Source organism: Carassius carassius, chromosome 37, assembly GCF_963082965.1.
Source record: "Carassius carassius chromosome 37, fCarCar2.1, whole genome shotgun sequence".
NCBI lineage: Eukaryota > Metazoa > Chordata > Actinopteri > Cypriniformes > Cyprinidae > Carassius > Carassius carassius.
Window position 1 is genome coordinate 20,469,439 of NC_081791.1, and position 27,238 is coordinate 20,496,676.

Genomic DNA, 27,238 nt, shown 5'->3' on the forward strand with positions numbered 1-27,238 from the left:
ATGACTGATTAAAAAATTATTACAATTTTTGTTATAAAAATAATTTGAAATTGTAGCCTACAAATAATTTTTGTCTTTTTTTTTTTCTAATCCTCAATTAACCATTGTTATTGATCATTTTGACTAGCTAGTTGAGGACATTTTTTTTTTGTAAACAAGGCCATTAGAAGTCTCGATTGTTAAGATTTAACAATCAAAATCATGTTATTATACACCCAGACTGTGTTTTCAGTACCTAAACATTGAGCTTTGTTACTGTAATTGTCAGAAGGGTCTTAGATTCTTAAATTATGTTCAGAAACCTTATGTTGTTCATACCAGCATTAAAAAATAATGCCCATCATCGGGAAACTATTGATTTGGGGGGACTTTAAACATTAAAGTCTGTAAATAATTAAAAGCCACCTTTGCTTTCTAAGAGGTTGTTTGTCAAAATATAACATATTCATGAACAATAATAAACCGCATATTTGTAACCATCTGGCCCTTGGTATTTTCTGACAACATAACTACAGTATTTTTTAAATAGTCATAGATATCTACAAATCCACTTTTCAGTGATAATGGTCAGTTTTAGTGTGATGCACCTGTATTTGGCTTAGATATAAATAGTTTATTTTCACTGTTAAAGATTAGGCTACTCATAGTTTACATTTTTAAAAGGTTTTCTGTAATATTTTGATCTTGATCAAAGGCTTTAAATTTTATCTTGATCCATTCATAAGCAACCCGCTTTACAGTGGGATGATTTTGTAAAATCTTTTGATTTGGATGTATAAGTTATGTTTCAACTAGTTTTATATGCCAACGTCTCAACCTTCTCGTAGTATTGGTGGTCAGATAGCTGTCTGGCTAAGGACCAGGGGCGCTGCACAAGATCCCGGGCCCTATGCATAGGCAGCCCCCCCCCCTCCCCTGAAAATATATATTCCAGACTTTTGAAGGGCCTCTCTTCCTTTGGGGCCCTGGTAATCAGACGCCCCTGCTAAGGACACCAGCTGCTAAGGACGCCCCTGCTAAGGACACCAGCGCATCTCATTTTTAAATCCTGGCAGAACCAGTGATTTACTGGTTTGAAGCATTTGTCTCCGTTTGCAGTGAAGTGACCATTACTGTGATTTTAATTTTTTAAGCCTGTCAATCACGTGCCAAACTACTGTCAGAACGCTGCTTCATCTCGTGTACGCATTATTAGCAGTGGGTGGCAGCACTAGCACAGAAACGCTTTTAGAACGGTAACATGTCAATCCGTCATTGAAGCGCTCTGTTTTTAAGGATCTTCTTACGATCTTGTATTGCCTTATTGTACATGTTTTTTTTCACACACACACACACACACACACACACACACACACACACACACAAAATCTGTCACTGAAGCGGTCGGTGGCTGTCTAGGCTCACTCAGAAAAAGTCTTCGACCTCACGAGGTAAGAGAGGGGTGCTGTAAAATGTATTATTTCCTATTACCAGACTTGATTTAGGTGTAGTGAAAAGTTAATATAGATCAGTGGTGTTATTTTCTTTTCTTACTAAAACACAGCATTTGACTAATGTTATAGGGTAAATATCTACAAAGACTTGACATTGCGTTTTTGGCCTTTATTCGCATTCTTATCTACACCACATTGTATGTTAATGTGTACTGACTGTGGTAGAGTTGTTTCAAATGAGTGCATTGACACTTCAAGGGGAGATTAGGATTTCACTTAGCTACTATACCCATGAGGCGCCGCTGTTTACAAGGCAATGAGAAACACCTTTAAACGCTTTAGCTTTTTATCTTATGTACATTTTTTAGCAAAATGCAAAAAAAAAAAACATAATACTATATTATATCCTACACACACACACACACACACACACACACACACACACACACCACACACACACACAATACTATTAATTAACTATTAGATAACTTAAATAACTAACATTAACTGATGTTACTGAGGTGATTTGTTTCAAAAAGAGTAGGAATAAATCATGGTCATATTTTTGTGTCTGTGACATTATTTGGGTCTGAACAGCTTATTATAACTTTTAAATATTTACATAAAATGATCTAGCTTGAGACAATGACGATACAGGCGCTAAATTGAATCTGAATCAGGACTGGAGTGTTACCTTTCCTCTCAGGCCATGAGACTGAATATCGCTATCTATCGCTGTATTATTCAGCTCATTCAATATCACTTTTTATAGGCTTTTGAATAAAAACTACACGGATGCTTGCACGCTCACTGTCGGCGACTGCCGTGATAAATTGCTTTCAGGTGGAAAATGCAGGCGCTAGATGTTCAAGCAGGGATAAGGAAAAGCGTTTTTTGTCCCAGCCCTCTTTTCTCCCTCCCACACAGACAATCGACCCCCTCTCTCCCACCCTCCCGTCTCTCTTTTCCATCTACTCTCTTTTTAACAACAAACATGGCCGCGAAATCAGACGGTACAGCCGTCTCTTTGCAGAATGACATTCCACCGAAGTGCCTCCCTGGGCTGGAGAAGCGCTCTCCCCAGTGGTGTCCCGTCGGGAAGGAGTATTCGCTCCTGGACTGCGGCTGGACCCTCTGCGCCCTCCTGGTCTTTTTCTCGGACGGGGCTTCAGACCTGTGGCTGGCTGCCGACTACTATCTCAGGCGGGACTACTGGTGGTTCGCTCTGACACTCGTTTTTATCATAATTCCGTCCGTGGTGGTGCAGGTGCTCAGCTTCCGATGGTTCGCGTACGATTACTCCGACGCTAACGGGAGCGGCACGGCTGCGGCTGCTATGGTAGCGGCGTCCAATGCGGAGAGCCACTTCAGCACCAAGGACAGCGATCATCGGGGCGATGGCCGCTCCGCCGCGGTCACCGGATCCCGGAGCAACGCTGAGAGCTGCTGCAGAGCCTGCGTGTGGCTCTTCCAAAGCGTCGTGCACGTTCTTCAGCTGGCACAGGTCTGGAGGTATGTGAGCACATACAACTCAGTATAATGAGATACAAATCTATAGTGAATTTCTTTGAGGTGTCACCTCAGTAGTTTATTCATATTGTTCTGTCATCATATGCCTTCCCTTGGCGTGCAACTAATCCACACCCACGTCTATGGGTATTCAGGGCCATATGATTAAACTACTAAAATAGCGAGGTTTATGTTAAGAAAATACTATAGGAACAACTTTTATTGTAGTTAATATTTATGTAATTTGGCACAGATTGATTGTATTTAATAGGCTTTCATATTTGAAAGCACATATTTCAGCAGGCCATATATAGGATGGTAATTTAAGAAACAGTCACTGGAACATACATTCAGTAAGTAGTGGTGTCTATGATGGGAAAATTACAACAGAAATTATGCAAGATATCACAGTACTCAACTTCACCACTGTTAGTTTGCATCGACTGTCCTGCAGTCATAGTGAGGAAACGGGATCCTCCTTGTATTTCCTGTCGTCCCATGCCAGTTCATCATTATCTACAATCCATTTGGTTCTAGGCTCCTCCTCCTCTTCCTCCTCCACCTCTCATGAGCTTCTGGGTCAGTAATCTCCTGGGGAGACTCCTCCACTCATTCACTCATTCAATCTGTCCACCAGAAATCGCCTTATGCACACTCTGAAAATCCCTTTGTCTTTAGAGCAGTGCAAAAGATTTTTGTAATATTACTTACTAATGCCATTGGTTTCATTTCAAACATAGCTGTGATGAATTAGAATTGTGTTCCATTTATTTCTGTCATTTATTTTTCTGTGTCAAGGAATAGTTTACCCATGAATGGAAATATGTGGAAAACTGACACATGTTCATCCAAGATGTAAATCAGTTTGTTTCTTCATTGGAACAGATTTGGAGAAATTTAGCATCACATCACTTGCTCACCAATGGATCCTCTGCAGTGAATGGGTGCAGTCAGAATGAGAGTTCAAACAACTGATAAAATCATTACAGTATTCTACAAATAAACCACATGAGTCCGTCCATAAATTTATGTAATTAATTAAATTAATGAAGTGAAAATCTGCATGTGTGTGTACGAAACAAATCCATCATCAAGAGTTTTTAACTTCAAACCTTTGCTTCCGGTTAAAATATTAGGCATTATATCCATAATATTGCTTTCTCAAGTGAAAAGTTATCTTGTCTGAATCAGAATCTGAATTATAGGGGAAGACGTGGCCTAATGGTTAAAGAGTTTGATTCCTAACCCTGAGGTTGTGGGTTCAAGTCTCGGGCTAGCAATACCACGACTGAGGTGCCTATGAGCAAGGCACCGAACCCCCAACTGCTCCCCAGGCACTGCAGCATAAATGGCTGCCCACTGCTCTGGGTGTGTGTTCACTGCTGTGTGTTTGCGCTTTGGATGAGTTAAATCCAGAGCACGAATTCTGAGTATGGATCACCGTGCTTGGCTGTATGTCACTTCATTACGAAAATAAATATTCAAAGATAAAAAACAAAACAAAATAAAAAAAAACTGTTCTAAGATATGTCAGTGGATTTTAATGTGAGACAACAACAGAAAATAACCTTTTCACTGGAGGAGGTGTTATAGGGATTATAAACTTGCATGATGGTTTATAGTTATAACTAGGGATGTCCCGATCAGGTTTTTTTGTCCTCGAGTCCGAGTCCGAGTCATTTGATTTTGAGTATCTGCCGATACCGAGTCCCGATCCGATACTTCTATAATACATAAAAAAAGAATAAAGAAGAGCGAAAAAACAGATCCAGGATGTTCAATAAATTACATTTTGAAATATATTCAAATATAAAACAGCTATTTTAAATAAGCTAGTAAAAATATTTCAAAATCTTAGTGTTTTGCTGTACTTTGGATCAAATAAATGTAGGCTTGGTGAATAGAAGGGACTTCTTAAAAAAAAAAAAAAAACCTTAACAAGCTTACTGTTCAAAAACTTCTGACTGGTAGTATAGGCAACTTTATTTTTTCTCTAATTTCTAGCTTTTAATTGGCTTAGAAATCTATAAATGCTGGACAATAACAAATAATAATGATTTGTTTATATACTACAAACACTGTTTATCACATAATAATGCAGAATAGTTTCTATACTGTAATAAATACTATGTCAATCAGCACTGCATTGTTCATACTTTATTTATCACCTGCTGGAGATGACTTGAAGAACAATTTATTGTCGTGATCGTATATTAACGTCTTCGTGTTTGCATAAGTTTCTGTTTTCCTGTGCGCACCACAGCATAGCTGGACGCTTTTGTCCACATTAGGAATATCCTGATATCAGCGCGAAAGCGCGCTCCGGCTTCGAGTATGAATGAAACACACATTGCATGAGAGTTTAGCGCTCTGTGATGTTCATCTCGCTGTATCCTGAGTCCGAATGAAATATCAGGTCATGTGCAAACTATCATGTCTCTTTGAGTTTGAATCTATATTTATTCACACCAGCTCTTGAAAACAAAGTGATGTCATGCCGCACGCGTCGCTGTTTCTGTGTGGAGTCAAAAGGGTCTAACTCTGTGCCACCGCATAACAAAAGATGTGTTAAAAATTAATGAGAATATATATATATATATATATATATCCGAGTCCTGATCGGGAGGTAACGTCCGATTCCGATCGAGTCTGAAACCACGCGATCGGGCCGATTTCCGATCACGTGATCGGATCTGGACATCCCTAGTTATAACACATTAATAATGGCAGCTTTTCACTTAACAAGATGTTAATTGTTGGACTGGAGTCATTTACATTTTGGATGGCCTGAGGGTGAGTGATGCATTTTCATTTTTGGGTGAACTACTCCTTTAATGGGGCCTGAGCTGTTTATATGCACCAGATTTTACCTGAAAGTTGACATAAAGTCATAAAGATGGTTATTTTTTTTACAAGATAAGACTCCTTTCTGAACTGAGCCGAAGAAACAGTGAGATTAGATTTTGCTTTCTCACACTCTTTTCGCTCAGTGTGGTTGCCATGAGCAGAATGTGCAAGTGTCTATCAAGTGCTAGGCATCTTGATTGCTGACAGACAGCGCGATGCAACTCACAATGCAATTTCCATAATAATGCTGAGAAAAAAATTTGCAACCCACAATCACAGCCAAAAGTTTAATCCACTCCCATATAAATCAATAGGAACACACCCACACATATTAGAGGCATGTGAAGGGAAAGAGTGCCATGTAATTGTCGTTGTAAACACTGAGGCAGTGATGTGCTTGTCTTTCACTTCCTGCTTTGATCAGCAGTGACAGGTCAAGCTTCTGTGTGACTGGACCCTGCTGCTGGCTGACCTGCAGGGTAACACAGGGTCAGTGATGTTTTCTGCCATTGATATCACAAAGCTGCTGGTTATTTCGATCAATCTTCATTTATGCTGCTGTCACAACACGTGTGCTGTGCTTCTCATGCCATCTGTGTCATCATTCTCTATCTGTTACTCAGCTTTTCATCAGACCTCTGCTCCTGATCTTTTTATTAGAAGATCCCTCCCCTATTTTTCCCTATTATTGGTGGTATGGCTTAAAATCGTTGTCACTCTATTTTTTTGTCTTTAACTGGACCATTATATAGGTTTATTATGCTGTCAGGAGCACACACAGAATATTTAACATTATTAAAACATTACATTTACTAACAGTAATCTTTACAAAAATGTATGCAATTATTATAAGCAATTGAAAAAATATTACATTCCTTGTTAATTTTATTTCATTTGGCATATTTATGGTTTAAATTAAAATATGGCCAACAATGTTGTAATATTCTTCTTCTTATTATTGTTAAGAAGTACATTTTACTGTGCAACAGTAATATATTTCTCATAATTTCTTCAAGTTAGACCAAACTTTTATTGATGGGCTATAATGAAGACCTTTGCATTTCTGTGTGTTTAAATAAATTGTATTAGTAGTAGTGGTATTGTTTTAAGAAGTACATTCTATAGTGCACTAGTAATATATTTTGTTATAATTTTTCAAGGTAAACCAAAAGTTTGGGTTTTTTTGACATGTTGTCATGATGACCTTTGATTTTCTGTGTGTATATGATATGATGATAATTTTTTTCAGTGAAGACGGCAGATTCTTTTCAGAAAGAGAATGAGGATATCTGCTATTCAAAACAAACCAGCCAGCCTGCAAATAAGGCACAATTGGGAAATCGTTTTCTTCTCATTTGAATAAATCAAACCATTATCCCATTTTATTCACAAATTAGCCTTGAGACTTTTAGCCTAAGCCCTTCTGAGCTAAGTTCCCAACTTCCCATAAATATATAATTAACTCAAAATATTTCCAGGGCCACTAACGAAAACATCATTTCACACTGCAGGCCAATGTCTAATGAAATATCCTCTGCTCTCTTTTTTGCTCTTTCTATTAGTATAGCTAAGAATAGCTTTTAGGAAGCACATTTTGCCATTGCCATGTTACCTCTGTTTGACCTGCAATGGATTTCTTTCTGTTCTTCACCTCTCACTAGTAGCCTACTCTCTGACTGAGTCTTTGCTTAAAAGATTCCAAGCAAAGCTTCCCAGGCTCTCTGTCTTTGTTTGATTGGAATTAGCAGTAATACCATTAAAGCTGCCACCACCACTGAGCTTGTCACATCTCTGCATTACAGGGATTATAACTGTAGTGTTTATATGTCCTTTACCTGCAGCAGACAGCCAGAGATTGAGAGAACGCTGAGCTGCTGCAAAGAAGGACAGGTGACGAATGATAGGTGGAGAGTAGATGTGAAAATAAATGCCCATTTTTAAGTTTGAGATGCATGCTTGAGAGAATGATTGAGAGGGAGAATATGGGAAAACAGGGTGGTTTGATATGAAAATTAACCATCATAAACCAATTTCCCCTCATGGCTTTACATCAGACATAAAATAATGATACAACTAACTTATGCCCAATAAAATATTCTCTTTCTTACATTTTTGTTTAACCAAAAACTTCACTGAGCATTTTGAGTGTGCACTATTCAAGAGTCTCCTCTGGGTATTCTGACCTGGTTCACTGCACATGTTCAAAGACAGTTTTTGATTCCATGTTCACTGCAGCATCAGATGAGCAGGATCAATCAGGATCAGTCACCACCCTTGAAGGTGAAAAGACACCTTCACACAGAAAGTCATCACTACATGCACTGCAAAAAGTGTTTGTAGGATGTAAAAAAAAAATGAAGGCAACAGTTTTAATTGGTTTCCATATTCATTTTAATATACATAAAATGTACATTTTTTTAACAATACATCACTGAAAGCAATGATAATCTTGACATAATGGATTTAGCATGTTCATTAAAGTGAATGATTTCTGAATGATTCATAAAACAATAAATAATTTGTTTGTGAACTACACTAGTTTCGCTGTTGGTTTTTGATTCACTAAAAATGATCGGTTCATAAGAGTCATTTGTTTGTTTCAGGTGCGGTGCCCTTTTGAGCATGCCAAAAGTGTGTTTAAATCCATGTTGGTGTATGTTTTTTTTTTTTTTTTTAAAAGATTTATAAATGCAGAAGATTCAGACCTAAAGTGTGAGTGAGCAGGAGTGAAAGCGAAAAAACACCTCATCTATGACAATGAGATAATTTGTAACCACTATGTGATTAATTCTCCCCTCTGGATACCAACGTTAAACTCCACTGAGGGAAAGTGAGGACACATTCTAGATGAGTGATAGGGGATGTCTGTTGCTGCTGGCCAAACAGCTTAATTCCTGTTTGAGACATATTCCTGAGAGATGGTGCACTGGGATTAACTGTGACAAGAAAAGGAACCTAATAAAACTTAAGCTGTGGTTACTGTGTGTATGATAAACAGAGGGAAGCTGTAGGCAGTGTGTGTTTTAGTTTGATTTAGTTTTGTGTTTGTTTGACAGTATGTCTGGTTGAGCACTGATGGGATGTATTAAATACATTTAAAAGACAGAAATCGAAATATGCTTATGTATAAAGTATTTTTTTATGTGCTTGATGCTAATTCAAGAAAAAAAAACATTCCTAAGTTCTGTCAATTGAGCATAAGAGGCAAAATATCAAGCTCTAATTAATTCATCACATTTATTCCTATGTCTCGTACTCAACTTTTTTTTTTTTTTTACTGAAATAGACAATAATCTGGAAATGAAGGAACCCTCATCCATTTGTCAGCACAAGTCTGTCACATGTTGTGCATATTCTAAATATTATGTTTTCAGTGAATGTATTAAATGAAAATATAAAGCAGTATAAAGATAGATACAGATTATTCCATCCTAAATTGATTGTACTGATTCAGGAAAATTGTCTTATGCTTTCTACCTAGCTGGTAGATGGTACTACATTGATTTATTCTCAATATTGTGAAATAGCTTTTTAAATTTTGTTAAAGAACCTATAGAGAGTCAAAGATAGAAAGATTACAACAAAATTCTCTGATCACACTCTTGAGAAGGACAGCAAAGAACAAAGAAATGTACTTTATATGGCTACAGGAAATAGAAGGAACTTCCATTTTCCTAATTCTGTTACATGATGACATGATCCAGTGTCTCATAACCACCTCAGCAGGACTTAACTGTTCAATAAAATAAATGACAGCCTGAGTCCAGCCAACTGGAAATCTGATCTAGAACATTCAACGTTGATTTAAAGTCTTTCTTTCTTTCTTTCTTTCTTTCTTTCTTTCTTTCTTTCTTTCTTTCTTTCTTTCGTTCTGCTGTCATTCTCAAGGGTGTGATCAGTGTTGTAATTTAGCAGGGAGGGGGAATTGTATTTAGCTGACAGGAACCCTGCCAGTTAATAGCTGAGAGCTATTTGGCCTGCCGTGCCATCTGAATAACCAAATGGGTCAATTGGCCGTTCTGAATATTGCTGAATTCTAACAGAGTTTAATGGTAGGTGAACAGCAACATAATCAGTGGGGTGAACCTGTTCTGACCTGTCTTCATAATAAAAAAGTCATTTTCAGAGGAGCCCTGAGTCTTTGCAAAACACAGGCCTGGCAGATGATTGTCTCCAATTGGGTTATATTAAACTAAGTAATGGGCCAAGCTTGTCATTTGCAATGTTTGCCAGTCATCCCCATGGAGACTGATGCATTGCCTGCCAATCGTGGCTGATTGAGAGATGGTTTCTCAGCTGTAGCGCTGCCTATTTGTTCACATTTTACTATTTTCTTGAAGAAGAAAAAAAGAGTTGCATGGTCAAGGTTCAAGGTTTGATTTTGTCTGATATCATCAATGTGCCCAAAGGGCTGAAAGAGAGATTTTCTCTCTCATTGAAAACACACTCTTTATTTAGAGAAAGAAAGACTCTTGTGTCCCTTGTCAAATTTGAGGCACGCTTGCTGACAGCCATTCTCGCAGGCTCTCTATTACTTGATTTTTCTTTCAGAGGCTTTTTTGTTTTGTCTCACACAGCAAGTTGTGAGAAGGATGTGGAGCAATTTTATAGACTTCATCGAGGCAGGATGATTCATTCCGCCAATCTCCTGACATTCGATGAGCACTTCTATTTCTTTCGCTACCCTTGAGATAGACTGAAAAATCATGGCACTTCCTGTCAAAAGAAACAAAGAAAAAAGTCAGTGAAAGTCAGATATTTCAAGGGCCTCACATAAATATTTTTCGAATGCACAGCTGCAGATTTTGCTTCATATCTTCCAAAAGCCATGCACTCTCTACTTTCTTCTGGCAATTAAATCCATCTCACAGGATAAACAGTGCAGTCCTTGGGTCGTAAATCAGGAAATTTGAAATAACGAAAGTAAGAGACAGTGATCCCTCCTGAGAAAACATGCTCTCTGACATCTGTGTAATCTCAAGTGCGACTTTGGTGTTTCTCACAAGACATCTGCAACAGCATGACTGTGGTGCTGAGGGTAGAACATCACATGCTGGAGCACTCGATGGTGCGCTGGCCGTCTGCCCAGACAAGTGTACTGCCTTTTTCAGCTGGTCACAGTGAGATTATAAGCAGACTCTCTGTCTTTTCCAAGCCTTCAGACTGGCATCAAGATTATATGGAATTCCGAGGAATAAGTCTCTTATGCTCACCAAGGCACCATTTATTTGAACAAGAATACGGTAAAAATTGGCAGAGGTGGAAAGAGTACAAAAATATTCTACTCAAGTAAAAGTACCATTACATTTGTTACGTCCATAGGGACATAAGTTATTCTGTCATATGATTTAATTAACAATTGTGTTTACTCTGTGTGTGTGTGGTAGACTGATCTTGTCTCTTTTTACTCCTCCTGCTCTCTCTGCTTGGCAGGCTAATGAGTGTCACCTGATTCCTGTTTTGAGCTCGTTAGCTGGAGTATAAAGGAACCGGCAGAGCTACAGCCCAGAGAGAGAGGCTGAGGTGTTCCATCCTTGCAACTGCCATCTTCCAGTCCCAGCGTTGCAGTTTAAGCTCTGGTTTAAACTCTTGTCTCTGTGTTTGTTGATTGCTTCACCTATAGATTTAACTTGAAGTTATTGAGAACTATCTCCGTGTTTGTTGATTGCTTCACCTATAGTGTTAGCTTGAAGTTATTGAGAACTATCTCCGTGTTTGTTGATTGCTTCACCTATAGTGTTAATGTGAAGTTATTTGGAGTAGCAGAGTGTTTCAGTTTTATTTTATTTCTTTTTGGTAACTGTTTAAGTGGATGTGGAATATCTTTTTTCTTGTAGGGAGGTGGATGTCATTTATTTTAGAAATTACCCTTTTTTCTCCTGTGTTTAAGTTAGAGAGGAAGTCAGGGAAGCATCTCTGTAATTTATTTTTATTTTCTTTTGATAGGTAAGTTACTTCATAAAAACTTAGCCAGAGGAATATTTCTTTTTTTGTTTGTTGTTTTGACCTTTCCCCTCCTGAAGCCTTAAGTATTTTTTTTTTTCATATTCTGTTTAATAAATACCTCTGTTTGTTTGCTCAAACTGGTGTTACTGAGCTTTCTTGTGAATCAGCCATGGGACTTGGAGACGGCAGTTCTCTCAGTCTCTCCCCACCGTTTATTTGTTACACCCCTTTCACCCCTAGATCTTTTTTTTTAAAAAGGGGGCACGTAACAAGTGGGGGCTCGTCCGCCCGTTTTTTTTTTTCTCTCTTTCTATATTCTTACGGCTGCGTTGATTTGGTGAGTACATTGCTCTTTTCTCTCTTAACGTCCAGTTCTCGCTGTCTTTGCTTTAGAGTGGGGGGGGGGGGGGAGGAAGAGAGTCTCTGTGGTGGTGGAAATGGAGTTTGATTTGTTGGCGTTTACTCTGTCTCCCTCCACAGAGGTCTTTCAAAAGTGTAGAAAAAAAGATCTGATTTTGATTGCAGAATTCTTTAATATAGAAATAGTAAAAGAAGAGAAAAAGCAAGTGATTAAGAATTATTTGTTTGAGCAGCTGATAGGCATTGGTATTTTACCAGAAGTTGACGAACAACCTGCGGTTGCAACAAATGCAGTGACTGAAGAGCTTGCTTCTGGTATTGAAAGTGCGAACTTTGATCCGGCCATATCCATTCGTCTAAAGGAATTAGACCTTGAAGTTAAAAAGCAAGAGAATGAGAATTTACGGTTAAAACTCAGAGTGGTAGAGGCAGAAACCGAGAGAGGTTAAACTCCGTACTATAGCACTACGGTCGGCGGAGGTGAGCAGGAAACCTATTCCCGCTCCGCGCTCAAGAACTCCCTCTGTTTCTTCTCCTCCTACAGCCGTATTCTCACACATAAGGGGTGCTCAAGAGTTTGATGTCAGCAAATACATCAAGCTTGTGCCTCCCTTCCGCGAGTCGGAGGTTGATGCCTACTTTGTCGCTTTTGAGCGCGTCGCAGGTAAACTGAAATGGCCGAGTGATATGTGGGCATTATTGTTGCAATGTAGCTTAACGGGTAAAGCTCAAGAGATTTGCGCGTCGTTGCCAATTGAGCAGTCTCTCGATTATGATATCCTTAAAACCGCTGTTCTCAGAGGCTATGAACTAGTTCCTGAAGCGTATCGTCAAAAGTTTCGAGTGCATGCAAAGTCAGAGAGACAGACGCATGTGGAATTTGCGAGAGAGAAAAGAGTAATGTTTGAAAAATGGTGCCTCTCCAGTAAGGCCACTACTTTTGAGCAATTACAAGAATTGATCTTACTGGAGGACTTTAAAACCTGTCTTCCCGAAGGTGTCGTCGTTCATTTGAATGAACAAAAAGTGAATTCGTTGTTGAGTGCTGCTGTGTTGGCAGATGAGTTTGTTTTGACGCACCGCAATGTGTTTCCGTCTGCTCGATCCTCAAACATGCCGTTTGCTAATAAAAACACTATGCGAGATTTTTCACGTGTAGCTCCCTATACGGCAAAAAGTAACGGAAATAGGGACAAGTCCGCCTCTTCAGGTGGAAGAGACAAACGTTCCTGTTTTTATTGCCTTGACGGAGGTCATTTAATTGCTGATTGTCAGGCTTGGAAAAAGAAAAATTCCGAGGCTAAAACCAAAAAGGTGGCGTTAGTGCAAACCATGTCTGTAATTAAGGATGAGTCTATGAAACCTTTTCTTCTTTCTGGCACTATTTCCTTGTCTGATAATGCGCAGCAGTCTGTTGTGATTTTGCGTGACACTGGCTCGGCACAGTCCTTTGTCTTAAAAGATTTACTGCCCTTCTCACAAAGCTCGTACACTGGCACGGATGTGTTAATTCGTGGTATTGAAATGGGGTGTGATAGTGTTCCTCTACATCGAGTACACTTAAAATCTGATCTTGTGACCTGGATTAGTTCATCTCGGGGTGCGGGAGCAGTTGCCATTTGAAGGGGTGGGTCTCCTACTAGGAAATGACCTGGCAGGTGGTCAAGTTTTTCCCAGACCTATAGTAGGGAACGACGGTAAAGCTGATGATACTTCTAGTCTTTCCCAACAGTTTCCGTCTACATTTTCTGTGTGTGCAGTGACCCGAGCACAGTCAAAAAAATTTGAAGACGTTGTAAATCTTACTGACTCATTCTTACAAGTGCCCTTTGAACCTCTCAAATGTGAGTTAATGATAGAACCTAAGTTTGGGGAAGGTGTTGATGTAAATAGCCCACATGAGACTATTGGCGTTGACCGAGCTCAGCTAATTGCTGCACAGAAGGCAGACCCATCTATTACTGCATGTTTTGATGCTGCCCTTGCCTGTAAGAAAGTGCCCGAAGCTAGAATTGCCTACTACTGTGATAACGGGGTGTTAATGAGGAAGTGGAAGCCAGAGGATAGTGATTCTGACTGCCATGAAGTCCACCAAGTCGTCCTCCCTGCTGCTTATCGTCCACAGGTGCTGAAGCTTGCTCACGATAATGTACTTGCAGGGCATTTAGGTGTCAATAAAACCTTTCACCGTGTAACCAAGTACTTCTTTTGGCCAAAGTGCAAGTCCTCAATAGCTGAGTTTTGCAGAACTTGTGAGATATGTCAGAGGACTGGCAAACCAAACCAGAAGGTCCCCGTTGCTCCTCTGCATCCAGTGCCAGTGATGGCTGAACCATTTGAAAGGTTGATCCTAGATTGCGTAGGTCCACTGCCTAAAACCAAAAGTGGTTACCAGTATGTGTTGACCATCATGTGCACCGCAACCAGGTTCCCTGAAGCTGTTCCCTTGCGTACAACTAAATCCCCTGCTGTGATTAAGGCCCTGGTGAAGTTTTGTACTACGTTTGGGTTACCCAAAGAGATCCAAACAGATCAAGGATCAAACTTTACCTCAAAGAAATTCAAGCAAATGTTAGTTGAAATGGGAGTGTCGCACCGCATGTCAACTGCATATCATCCTGAGTCGCAGGGGGCCCTGGAGCGGTATCATCAGACCTTAAAAGCCATGATCCGTGCATACTGTGTTGAAACTGGGAGAGAATGGGATGAGGGGCTTCCTTTTCTTCTGTTTGCCACTCGTGAGTCTGTGCAGGAGTCAACTGGATTTAGTCCTGCAGACCTTGTGTTTGGCCACACAGTTCGCGGCCCGATGAAAATGCTGAGTGAACAGCTGCTTTCTGAGAATCATTCGCCTGTGTCAGTGTCAGAATATGTCAGTTCTTTCAAAGAACGCCTGCATTGTGCCTGGGCCATTGCCAAAAGGCATTTAAGTGATACCCAAGTAAAAATGAAGTCACGCTTCGACAAGAAAAGTGTTACCCGCAAGTTCAATCCTGGTGATCTTGTCCTAGTCCTTTTACCCGTTCCAGATTCTGTGTTTGCGGCAAAGTTTTCAGGCCCATATACTATTGAAAGAAAACTGAGTGACTCTGATTATGTGGTTGCCACCCCAGACCGGAAAAGACGTAAACGTGTCTGTCACATAAATATGTTGAAAAGATATCTGAAACGTAGTGAGGAAAATTGCAAGGCTAATCCAAATGTTACCCCGGTAGCTGCGATCTCAACTGCCAGTTATTGTCTTGCCGAAGATGGCTTGGTAGATAAAGTTCCTGTCAGCTCATGTGGAAAACTTAAAAATTCAGTGATTCTGAAAAACTTGCCTGATACTCTTCCCTATCTTACAGTCTGTCAACGTAAAGAACTGCTGCAGCTGATAGCCAAGTACCCTTCACTGTTTGCTGATGTACCAGGCAGAACTTCAATGCTGACCCATGATATTGATGTGGGTGATTCTTTGCCAGTAAAACAGCATGCCTACAGAGTGAACCCAAAGAAACGTGCAATAATGGAGGAGGTGGAGTACATGATGCGTTATGATATTGCAGTGCCCAGTCAGAGCCCGTGGAGTTCCCCCTGTTTACTGGTGCCAAAGCCAGACTCCTCTTTTCGGTTCTGCACAGACTATCGCAAGGTGAACAAAATCACTAAGGCAGACTCGTTCCCGTTGCCGCGAATGGAGGATTGTGTAGACCGGGTGGGCTCCGCTAACTTTATCAAAATTAGACCTCCTTAAGGGCTACTGGCAAGTTCCCCTAACTCCCCGTGCCTCTGAAATTTCCGCCTTTGTGACACCAGATCATTTCATGCAGTACAACGTTTTAGTGTTTGGGATGCGAAATGCCCCCGCTACATTTCAACGCCTGATGCAGAGGGTCTTGGCCGATGTCACACATTGTGAGGTCTACATCGATGTTGTTGTCTATTCAAGCACATGGGAAGAGCATGTTAAAACACTTGAGAGTGTGTTTGATAAGTTGGCTATGGCGTCACTAACTTTAAATGCTGCCAAATGTGAATTCGGAAAAGCAGCAGTCACTTATCTGGGAAAACAAGTGGGTCAGGGATGTGTGAGACCTGTGGTTGCCAAAGTGGAGGCTATTTTACAGTTCCCTACCCCCAGCAATAAGCGTGAGTTGCGCAGATTTCTCGGAATGGCTGGTTACTATCGAGGGTTTTGCAGAAACTTCTCTGCATTAGTTTCTCCACTCACTGACCTCTTGAGTAATAGCCGAAAGTTCATCTGGGGTTGTGAATGTTCCCTAGCTTTTAATGCAGTGAAAGACCTGTTGTGTAACGCACCTGTGCTTCTAGCCCCCAACTTTGAAAAGTCATTCAAATTGCAAGTGGATGCCAGTGCCACAGGGGCAGGTGCAGTGTTATTACAGGAAGATGAACGTGGTATCGATCATCCGGTGTCCTATTTCTCAAAGAAGTTTGTGTCATATCAGAAGCAATATAGCACCATCGAGAAAGAAGCTCTTGCTCTCTTACTTGTGCTTCAACACTTTGATGTTTACGTAGGAGGTAGTGCAAACCCTCTTCTTGTGTACACCGATCACAACCCCTTAACTTTCCTAGCCCAGATGTCTAACTCGAATCAACGCTTGATGCGATGGGCATTAGTTGGTCAGGAGTATAATCTTGACATTCGTCATATGAAGGGGGCTGAAAATGTAATGGCCGATGCGCTGTCTAGGACCGGTGGTACTGAAATTTTAAGTGTTATACAAGTTTTTTTTTTTTTTTTTTTTCAAGTCAAAGGAGAAAAGAGGAAAAAAAAAAAAAATATTTAGTGGTGGGGGTGTTACGTCCATAGGGACATAAGTTAATCTGTCATCTGATTTAATTAACAATTGTGTGTGTGTGTGTGTGTGTGTGGTAGACTGATCTTGTCTCTTTTTACTCCTCCTGCTCTCTCTGCTTGGCAGGCTAATGAGTGTCACCTGATTCCTGTTTTGAGCTCTTTAGCTGGAGTATAAAGGAACCGGCAGAGCTGCAGCCCAGAGAGAGAGGCTGAGGTGTTCCATCCTTGCAACTGCCATCTTCCAGTCCCAGCGTTGCAGTTTAAGCTCTGGTTTAAACTCTTGTCTCTGTGTTTGTTGATTGCTTCACCTATAGATTTAACTTGAAGTTATTGAGATCTATCTCCGTGTTTGTTGATTGCTTCACCTATAGTGTTAGCTTGAAGTTATTGAGATCTATCTCCGTGTTTGTTGATTGCTTCACCTATAGTGTTAATGTGAAGTTATTTGGAGTAGCAGAGTGTTTCAGTTTTATTTTATTTCTTTTTGGTAACTGTTTAAGTGGATGTGGAATATCTTTTTTCTTGTAGGGAGGTGGATGTCATTTATTTTAGAAATTACCCTTTTTTTCTCCTGTTTTTAAGTTGGAGAGGAAGTTAGGGAAGCATCTCTGTAATTTATTTTTATTTTCTTTTGATAGGTAAGTTACTTCATAAAAACTTAGCCAGAGGAATATTTCTTTTTTTGTTTGTTGTTTTGACCTTTCCCCTCCTGAAGCCTTAAGTATTTTTTTTTTCATATTCTGTTTAATAAATACCTCTGTTTGTTTGCTCAAACTGGTGTTACTGAGCTTTCTTGTGTATCAGCCCTGGGACTTGGAGACGGCAGTTCTCTCAGTCTCTCCCCACCGTTTATTTGTTACACCCCTTTCACCCCTAGATCTTTTTTTAAAAAGGGGCACGTAACACATTAATGAAATTTTACTTAAGTACAAGTAAAAGTACCAGTCTAAAAATCTACTCAAGTAAAAGTAAAAAGTAGCTCATTTAAAATTTACTCAAAGTAAAAATTACTTAGTTACATTTTAACAGTGGGAGGGAGTCAAAATGGGACAGGCCAAGGGTGTCAAACTCAGTTCCTGGAGGGCCACAGTCCTGCACAGTTTAGATATAACCCTAATTAAACACACCTGATCCAGCTAATCTAATCATTTAGGTTTATTTGAAAACTACATGATATGTGTGCTGGAGCAGGGTTAGAACTAAACTCTGCAGGGCTACGGCCCTCCAGGAACTGAGTTTGACACCCCTGGGATAGGTCTATTAATCTCAAACTAGTTGTTTTTAATTAAAGGAATCAGTTATTTATAATAATAAAACATTTGGGCTGTTACCAGGCAAATCATTATCAACAAACTCCTCTTTTAATGCAGAGGAAATGAAGATTCATTGGAAGTGGCATTTAGATGTATTACACTGTTTAGTGCAGGACAAGAATGCATTTAACCTGCAGTTACAAATGCATGAATAATGTTTTGATATACAAGACATAAAATGTTGAATACTCATTTGAAATGATAAGAAATTAATTATTAAAAAAAATCAAAAGATACTTTAAATGTGAAATTAAAATGGCCAGTATGTGTCAGCAAGTCACTGTTAATAAGTGAGTCATTGCGATTGAACCAAATCATTTAAATGGTTGATTCATTCAGGAACGAAACACTGTCACGTTGCTCAGAGACGCAAAACTGTGCTTTGGTGGCTGTGTTTGGAATTATTTTCTGTTGTAGAAATAGAGCTAAAAAAAGGCAATATGGTGTCTAAAACGCAAGTCTCTTAATTAACTTGTTTACTGAACTGTTATATATATGTATGTATATATTCATGATGATTTTTGGAGGAAAAGATGGCATTCTTTGTGTGATTTTGATTTAATATATGAAATTATATAAATATGTGAATTTTCTGCCCCTATATCTTCAATTTTGTGATCATTCTAAATGCATTTTAGGAGACTGAATCACACAGTGAAAGAACGCACTATAAATGTGCGCGCACATAATTAAAACAAAAATAGCACACTCCTCACCACTGTCTTTTTGGCTAATTTGTGCAAAACCTCTTGCTAAAATGTCAAAGCTTCATTTTAACCACCAATGCAACGATGCAATTATTTAGCTTACCTCTACATTCTTGCGAAGGGTTGATGTCTTGTCGAGATTTTATAAGCTGCTAGTTTGGTCTTCCTAGGCAAGTACAGCTTACACTGCATAATAGAGCATACATATGGCCAGGGGTTCACTTCATTTCCTTCGAGTTCAACTTCAGAATGTGACGGGGTTTCGTTTTCAGCGGTGTCTGCACCACTAACGCCTGTTTTGTCCGTCTGCATCTTTCTTGTGATTTAGCGCCAGTTTGCCCTCCTGCCCATTATTTACTGCCGTAGTTTCCAGGGAGCGATTTATTTTTTTTATTTTTATTTTTTTTACTCAGTAATTAATGTGTTTTAAAATGTAGCGAAGTACAATACTTCAAACTAAATATACTTAAGTAAAAGTAAAATTACAGATTAAAAAAATTACTTTAAAAAGTATTAGTACACAAAAAAGCTACTTAATTACAGTAACGCGAGTAAATGTAATTCGTTACTTTCCACCTCTGAAAATTGGAATGTTGGGAAATATTACTACAGTTAAAAATAACTGCTTTTTTTTGTTTCTATATGTTTTAAAATTATTCCTGTGATGCAAAGCTGAATTTTCAGCAGCCCTTACCCAGTCTTCAGTGTCACATGATCCTTCAGGAATCACTTCAAAAGAACAGCTTTTATTTAAAAAAATATAAATCTTTTGTAACATTATAAATGTATTTTGATCAATTTAATATGCCCTTGTATTAATATATTTCTTTCTTTTTCTCTTACGCAGTCTTACAAAAAGCTTGCAGTGCACTGTAATGAAGTGATGGTAGTGTACCATGGTTTACACAAAAATATTAATCAGCAAAACATCAATTTCAAAATGCAATGTTTCTTAAGCACTAAATTAGCATATTAGAATTATTTCTGAAGGATCATGTGACACTGAAGACTGGAGTAATGATGCTGAAAATTCAGCTTTGCCAGCAAAGGAATTGATTACATTTTTAATCATATTCTAATAGTTAACAGTGATTTTTAATTGCGAAAAGATTTTACAATATTACTGTTTTTATTGTATTTTTCATCAAATAAATGCAGCCTTGGCCACTAGTGTAATTAAGCATTTTCTGTTGCAAGTTTTGGTGATGTGTTAAAAAATTACCTGGAGGTCTTATCCTATGCATTTTAACCTAGGTATGTCCATGCCTTATATCTGGGCGTGCAAAGCCGCTGGCGTGGGGACCACGAGCACAAACACTACTACTGGCGTACGATGTTTGAGAACGCTGACATCAGCATGCTGAGGTTGCTTGAGACCTTCCTGAAGAGCGCACCTCAGCTCGTTCTGCAACTCAGCATTATGGTCCAGACCGGCCAGGTCCTCCCTTTGCAGGGTAAGCTGATGACACCTATGATTAAAAACATCTCACCAAGTATGCTAGAAGAAGTTGGGCCTGTGCTATTTGTCTGGATCATATGGATTATATTCATATTTCATCAATAGTTTTGAGACAGACGTGACAGAGATATAATATATAGAAGACAAAAAATATAAATCTACCAGTCACAGTTTGTTTTGTCTTAGAACTATTGAATGTAACATTTTTCTAACATAATTTATTATTTTAATGTTTTGCATTTTTTTGAAAGACCCTTATAATCACCGATCACCAATTTGATAATAAATGTGAATACAGGTAAAACATTAATACTATGAAATTTTATAACAATTTTAAATAACATATATTTTAATGTGTTCAAATTGAATTTATTCCTTTGATGTCAAAGCTGAATTTGCAGTATCATTATTCCAGTCTTAGGTGTCACATGATCCTTCACTAATCATTCTAATATGCTGATTTGCTGCTCAAGAAACATTATTGTCATTGTTGAAAATAATTGTGCTGCTTAATATTTTTGTTGAAACCATGATGCCTTTTTTCAGAATAAAAAGTTTTGCTGTCACTTTTGTAACCTCAGAAAACAACAAATAATAATTTCTTTCTCTGGAAATATTAAACATGTTTCAAAGTTTTGATGCCACTAACTTTGCAGACTTTTATAAATGTAATTTTATAAAATTAGATAGTTCTTCAAAAGTCTTGTTAGCAGCACTTTTTCAAAAATATTGATGAGACAGCCGGTGCCTTTGTACCAGAATTTGCACAATGCCAGCCATAAGATTAGAACTGATGATTTCAACCTATTTTTGAGTGCACTATACATCAGACAGTCAGAAAACGTTCTGTGGGTGGACTGTGGGCGTACTGTCTGAGACTGAGAAACTACTGCATCAGTCATATTGCTATCCATCAGGTCACAGAGTACAGAGTTTGATTCAATGTCTTTCTTGCAGTTGGATTTCTGTATTGCATTTAATTTAAATGTGACACAAAGAGAGTTGTTTTAGAAATTAATTTGGCCATCATTGAGGATCAAAGTGCAATTTCATAGCATCTCATTTTCAATACAAAAGCAAATTAGCTGGTTAATTACTGAGGATGTGATAAGTGTGACTGAATATAAAAGACACGGGTTGCATGCGTACATATTTCAGGTCATTGTGCATGAAAATTTAAGTACTTTCATTAATGATTGAACTATCCAACAGCAGTTAAGATGCTTTTTTCTCATTGTTTCTTGGATGAGTGCACTCTAAATTTGATCATAAAGAAATATATAATTGAATATGAAAATTACAGTGATCAAAGGATAATTTAGAATATTACCAAATTAGATGTTCATGTCAGTGTCTTCATAATTGTGGAATGTTAAAATCATCTTTAATTGTGTAGTTTAATTTCTTCAGTCTATCTTTGGCTCTGTAAGAAGGAAACAGCACATGTGGTAGTAACAAAGCCACCTGACAGGTGCCTTTGATTATAGAGCTGCGAGAAATCACTGTTGCATTAGTTCAGCTCCATGGGAACAATTGTCACCACTGTTAGATGTTCCCTGAGGAATTTAATCCAAATGTCAAACTGCAAACTGTGACTTAACTAAAGGATGTGATTTTTGTTTTAAAAAATTAATTTTATGTGACGTCCTTTTTCCTTTTTATGCCAGTCGGACTAGAGTTTAGAGAGCTGCAGTATTTACTCTCTGGCAGCCCTACTCATATTACATTTATTCAGACTGCTGAAGGCCTCTTTTTCCAGAAAGATAAAAATGAACCTGAGGAGAGCCAAAATGTGATTCCACAACAAAGCATATCCAGTTCTCAGGAGATGAGCAGGGCACAGTCAGCAGTGTGGAGAATTCTGGCATCAGTGCAAGAGTGTTTCCTCTTGGTCTGTCCTGACCTGCACTTTTCCAGTCTGACTGATATTATGGTTAAGGTGCTTTGCTGGGTCTGTCATAATCGCTCATAATCATATTCAGTGCAATGTGAGATGGCTGGAGATCTAGCTAATGATTATGTTTTTGCTGATTAGGAGAGATTTTCCGTTTTGACTGCTCTTGACTAAATGGGTGAGCTGATGAATGGCCAGACAGGAACCTGATTAAATATTCATGAAAGCTTCTCGAGAGCGTACCAGCACTCAAACAGAATTTCATTTTTTTCCTGAGAGGGATGGTGAGGTGTACTGTCATTCTTCATATACTGTACAGACTCATCTGAATGGTTTCACATTGGTATAGGTTTTGATTTGAAATAAACTTGAAGTATTTTTTGCTTAAGTATAAACCTTGCTTATTTTATTGATAAAGTATTCATTTTATCTCTAATGTGTCTTGCAAAATTCCATAAAAGAAATTAAAAAAAGAAAGAAATTCAAAATTTTTGGCATGGTCTAATTGTGGGCCTATAGCTATAAAATGAATCACAATTATTTATTCGTTTTGGCAGCCTATGTTTTAACAGTTGGAAATAAAGCCAAATCTGTTTTTTTTCTTTCTTTTTCTTTTTCTTTTTTTAAACATTATAGCTTTAGCTTACATTATTATGATAATTGGCTAAAGAATAAAAATAAAATAGGTTACACACTATTTCAAGGTATCCTTGTTACAGTGCACTACATTTAAGTACTGTGTTAAATATGAATTAACTGTGTACTTATGGTTAGGGTTAGGATTTGGTTACTTGGACACAATTATGAATAATTAATTGTTATTATAATAGTACGTACATGTAACAAGGACACCTTAAAATAAAGTGTTACCACAAAATATTGTCCACATAATATTTTAATTCAATTTTACTTTAGTACAATAAAAATATTCAAGATTTATTGTAAAATAACAACAACAACAATAATAATATTAGGATTTCAAATACATTATTATTATTGTTATCATATATTATTTTTAATGATTTGTTTTTGTTGGTTTTATTATTAATATTTATTTTGTATTATATTTATTCTATTTTATAGACCATGTAGTGTTAAACGATAGTAACTGAGGCTTACCTCCCCAAATATCTCATTTACATGTAAAATTCATTAATCAAATGGATAGCCATTCAGAATAGTGCCATTATGTTAAAAGTTATCTAATGTTACCATAACATTAAAGATACACTTTAAAATGAACAGAAAGTCAATATAATAAGTCATAATATTTCAGTTAGTTTTGGCTTTAATACAGTGAAAAAATAAAAGCTTTATATATATATATTTACAGTAAAAGTCTAAGAACTTATTTTAATATAATTCATTATTTATAGTTAGCTTCTTAGATGTCCTAACTCAACCTATTTTCTCTCTGTCACTCTTTCTCATTGTGCTTCATTTGATCCAGGTCTGTCTGCGTCCGCCTCTCTAGTGTCTCTGGGCTGGATGATGGCCTCTTATCAGAAGGCATTACGGGACTCTCGTGACGACAAGCTCCCAATGTTGTACAAAGCAGTGGTGGTGAATATGCTGTGGCACCTCTTCACAGTGGGAGCCCGTGCCATGGCCTTCGCCCTCTTCGTTTCCATTTTCCAGCTCTACTTCGGCATTTTCATCGTGGCCCACTGGTGTGCCATGACCTTCTGGATCATCCAAGGTGAGACGGACTTTTGCATGTCCAAGTGGGAGGAGATCCTCTACAACATGATGGTGGGCATTGTGTACATATTCTGCTGGTTCAGCGTCCGTGAGGGCCCCACGCGGTGCCGTCTGCTTCTTTACAGCCTCATAATCCTGGGTGAAAATGTGGCCCTCACTGTCATGTGGTACATATACCGGAGCCAGCGCTCTTCAGACTTTTACGCCGTGGTGGTGGTGTGTGTGGTGGCCTGTAGCTACGCCCTAGGCACATTTTTTATGTTTGTCTACTACTGCCTGTTGCACCCTGACGGTTCTGTGTCTGGGGCCTATATTGGATGTTGCGACGTCCAGGTGGGTGCTGTTTCAGATCAGTGTGTCTCATCACCCACCTCCGCTCCTCCTCCTCTGGATGCGGTGAGCAGCCTGCCACGGACTCTGCAGAGGACTAAAGGAGGAGAGTTAGTACAAGGAGGAGACGTTGGTGAAGTGTTTAAGATGCGGACCCTGAAGGCCTCGCGCAACGCTGTGCCTCGCCTCAACCCAAGGACAGAGGGGCCAGTAATTCGGATCGACCTTCCCAGGAAGCAGTACCCAGCCTGGGACGCCCACTTCATTGATCGCAGGCTAAGAAAGACCATTCTGGTGCTGGAAGCCGCTTCTCCAGTCACACCAAGGATCCAGTACCGCTATCTAGGCACACCGAAGGAAGTGATGGAATATGAGACGACAGTCTGAAACAGTTTTTCGACAGTTTTAGTTCTCCAAATAAAAGATGTGTTAGTGTGCAGAAAAGTCAGTTTGTGTCCAGCTTTATTTGGTGAAAAGGAAAAGCACATTAAGCACCTGTGTCTAGAAAAGAGCCACCCTGTGGTGACCCTAGACATTACTACAGGTTATTGGGTTAGGAGGTTAAGCAGGGGTCTGGCCAAATGAATGAAAGAAAGCAGTGATGCCACGGTAACTCTGTAATGAGCAAAACAACATATCAGTGTGGCACAATAACAGCAATGGTGCTTAAACACATCCTAAACACCATTTCAGACCAACCTAGGTGTTTTTAAATCTCTCGTGGCAGCTGCCGTAAACAACAAATACTGAATCCACTCGGTCGTAATTCTGTGGGTATTGAGGTTGTAGTAGGTCCAAGTAAAATGTGTAAGTTGTCTCATTAAAGGCCTTAAGACTTTCTTACGTTTGGCTATTTAGCATCTGAAAGGTGTATTTCACCCTGTTTAAACATTAGCAAATATATGAAAACAGTTTGTGTGATAGATAATTGAAGGGTTGAGCTTCTATAACATCTAAGCATTTTATTAAGCACAGAATATGTTGCCTTCAAGAACAGGGATCAGACTTTGCAAGGAACACACTTTATATCAAGGTCTCTTTTCAAGACATTTCCGCATAACTTTCAGGTAAAAAATTCCATATCACTGAAAAATGTGGGATTTGTTTTGTTTTTTTATGTTCTCAAAGGACATTTGTGGCATGAAGGAAATAATGGGTCTGATGCTGAAAAATGGCTGAGTGCACCTATAAAAAGAATTGGATGAATGTTAATCACAAGGACAAAGAACCCTGATCAAACTGGTTTATTATATGCCTGTAACGTATGGTTATACCACAATATTTCAAATATGTCTAAGCTATCAAAGATAACAAGTTCACATTTTAAAGTATTTGTGTTACAGCTGAAGGGACATTTAAAAATAATTATTTTTTTAGGATGATTCATGAAAAGTTAACAGCATTATAATTATGCCATTTCATGTAATTGACATAATTTGGTTCAATAATACCCACAAATGTTTGGATAGTGAACATTTTGATGGATATGAACAAAATCGTACAAATTACAAAAAAAAAAAAAAAAAATACAGTATCTTCTGTCTCTTTTTTTTTAAGATTTAAATTAAGGTAATGATTCATTTGGTCACATCATCTAATAGCATCTACCAATTGATGGGAATGTATATGTTCACTGATTAAAACAGCAGCCATCTTGTCTTTCTTTCTTACTTTCTTTCTAAAACAGAGCAGTGACCCTGTTGTGTACAAGTGACTAAGAACATAGTATATTGCATTGATTGGCTACTGGGCTATAGAATAAAGAGAGTGTTTATGGATATCATGTTATTGCTAAATCCATTAACCCATTGTAACAGTATTTCACTTCTTGGCATAACCATGACATATGTCCATTTGTGTTATTTTGTTGGTGCTAGCTGGGACACCTCAGCACAGCCATCCATGTACACTGTACTTCATCAATGTGGATCATACTCTTTCACTTTGGTTAATGCTGGATTTTTACTGTAGACACACTAAAAGATGTTATAAGCCTTATTTCACCTGCAAGACTGTTGCTGTCGACTTTAAAAAGGATGTCGATCTTCAGCCATGTATTTTATTTGGACAATAAAAAAAGCAAAATTGTGTGTTTACTGTACCTGACCAAAGCATCAACTGAAAGAGTGTAGGTATTTTGTTTTGCTTGTTATCTTAGATGAAATGAACACTGTAATATAGTAGCGTTATACTGCAGTGTTTTTTTTTTCTTCATCTGAACGCTCATTCCAAAAAGTTACAGCCACTAAAAGGCCCACCCAATGATTTTTATTTGATGTATACTGCACTCAAGTGGAAACCAGCTGAATAGCAATAGCAACGAGGAAGGTAAAAACGTTCATATTAGATTCATTTAGATTTTAAAGTCTGTTAGAAGACGTTTTAACTACAACTTTACAAATAAAGCATTTTAAAACATTGATGCACACAGAAAGCTCAGATTTCATCAAAAATATTTTAATTTGTGTGATGAAAGAAGGTCTTACAGGTTTGGAACGACACAAGGGTGAGTAATTAATGACAGAATTTAAATTTTTGGCTGAACTAATCCTTTAAATTCAGACGGTATGCATTTGTCTGGAGCTTTTAGCTGTTAAAAAATAAAATAGCCTAAATAAGTCTAGGAAATTTTTTGAGCAGACTGATTAGAGTAAGGTTAATTCCCCACAAACAGTGGACCAGTAGATTCTGAAATATTTGCTTTATTGCAACATAGCAATTATAATAGCCATTTAAAACAGCCATTTATTCCCTCAGCAGAATTAAACAAATACATTTTATGGATTTGGATATTAAACAACATATAGGGTAATTGTTAAAGAAGTAACTCTGAGGACTATTTTTCGATTAAGAATTTCGGATTATGCTCCTGCTGCTAACATTTCATTTGAACAATCAGGAAATTGTTTCCCCCCTCATTTTCTTCTTCCAA

At 38.3% G+C, this 27,238-nt stretch overlaps 1 protein-coding gene across 1 annotated transcript; it reads left to right on the forward strand.

The window, feature by feature from the left end:
- The first annotated feature begins 2,417 nt into the window (after positions 1-2,417).
- On the forward strand, positions 2,418-25,327 carry LOC132118321 (XK-related protein 7-like). The gene is made up of 3 exons (XM_059528100.1): positions 2,418-2,945; positions 20,177-20,376; positions 23,726-25,327. Exons 1-3 carry the CDS (start codon positions 2,428-2,430, stop codon positions 24,691-24,693), a joined length of 1,686 nt encoding a protein of 561 aa, XP_059384083.1. The 5' UTR covers positions 2,418-2,427; the 3' UTR covers positions 24,694-25,327.
- Positions 25,328-27,238: the final 1,911 nt, after the last annotated feature.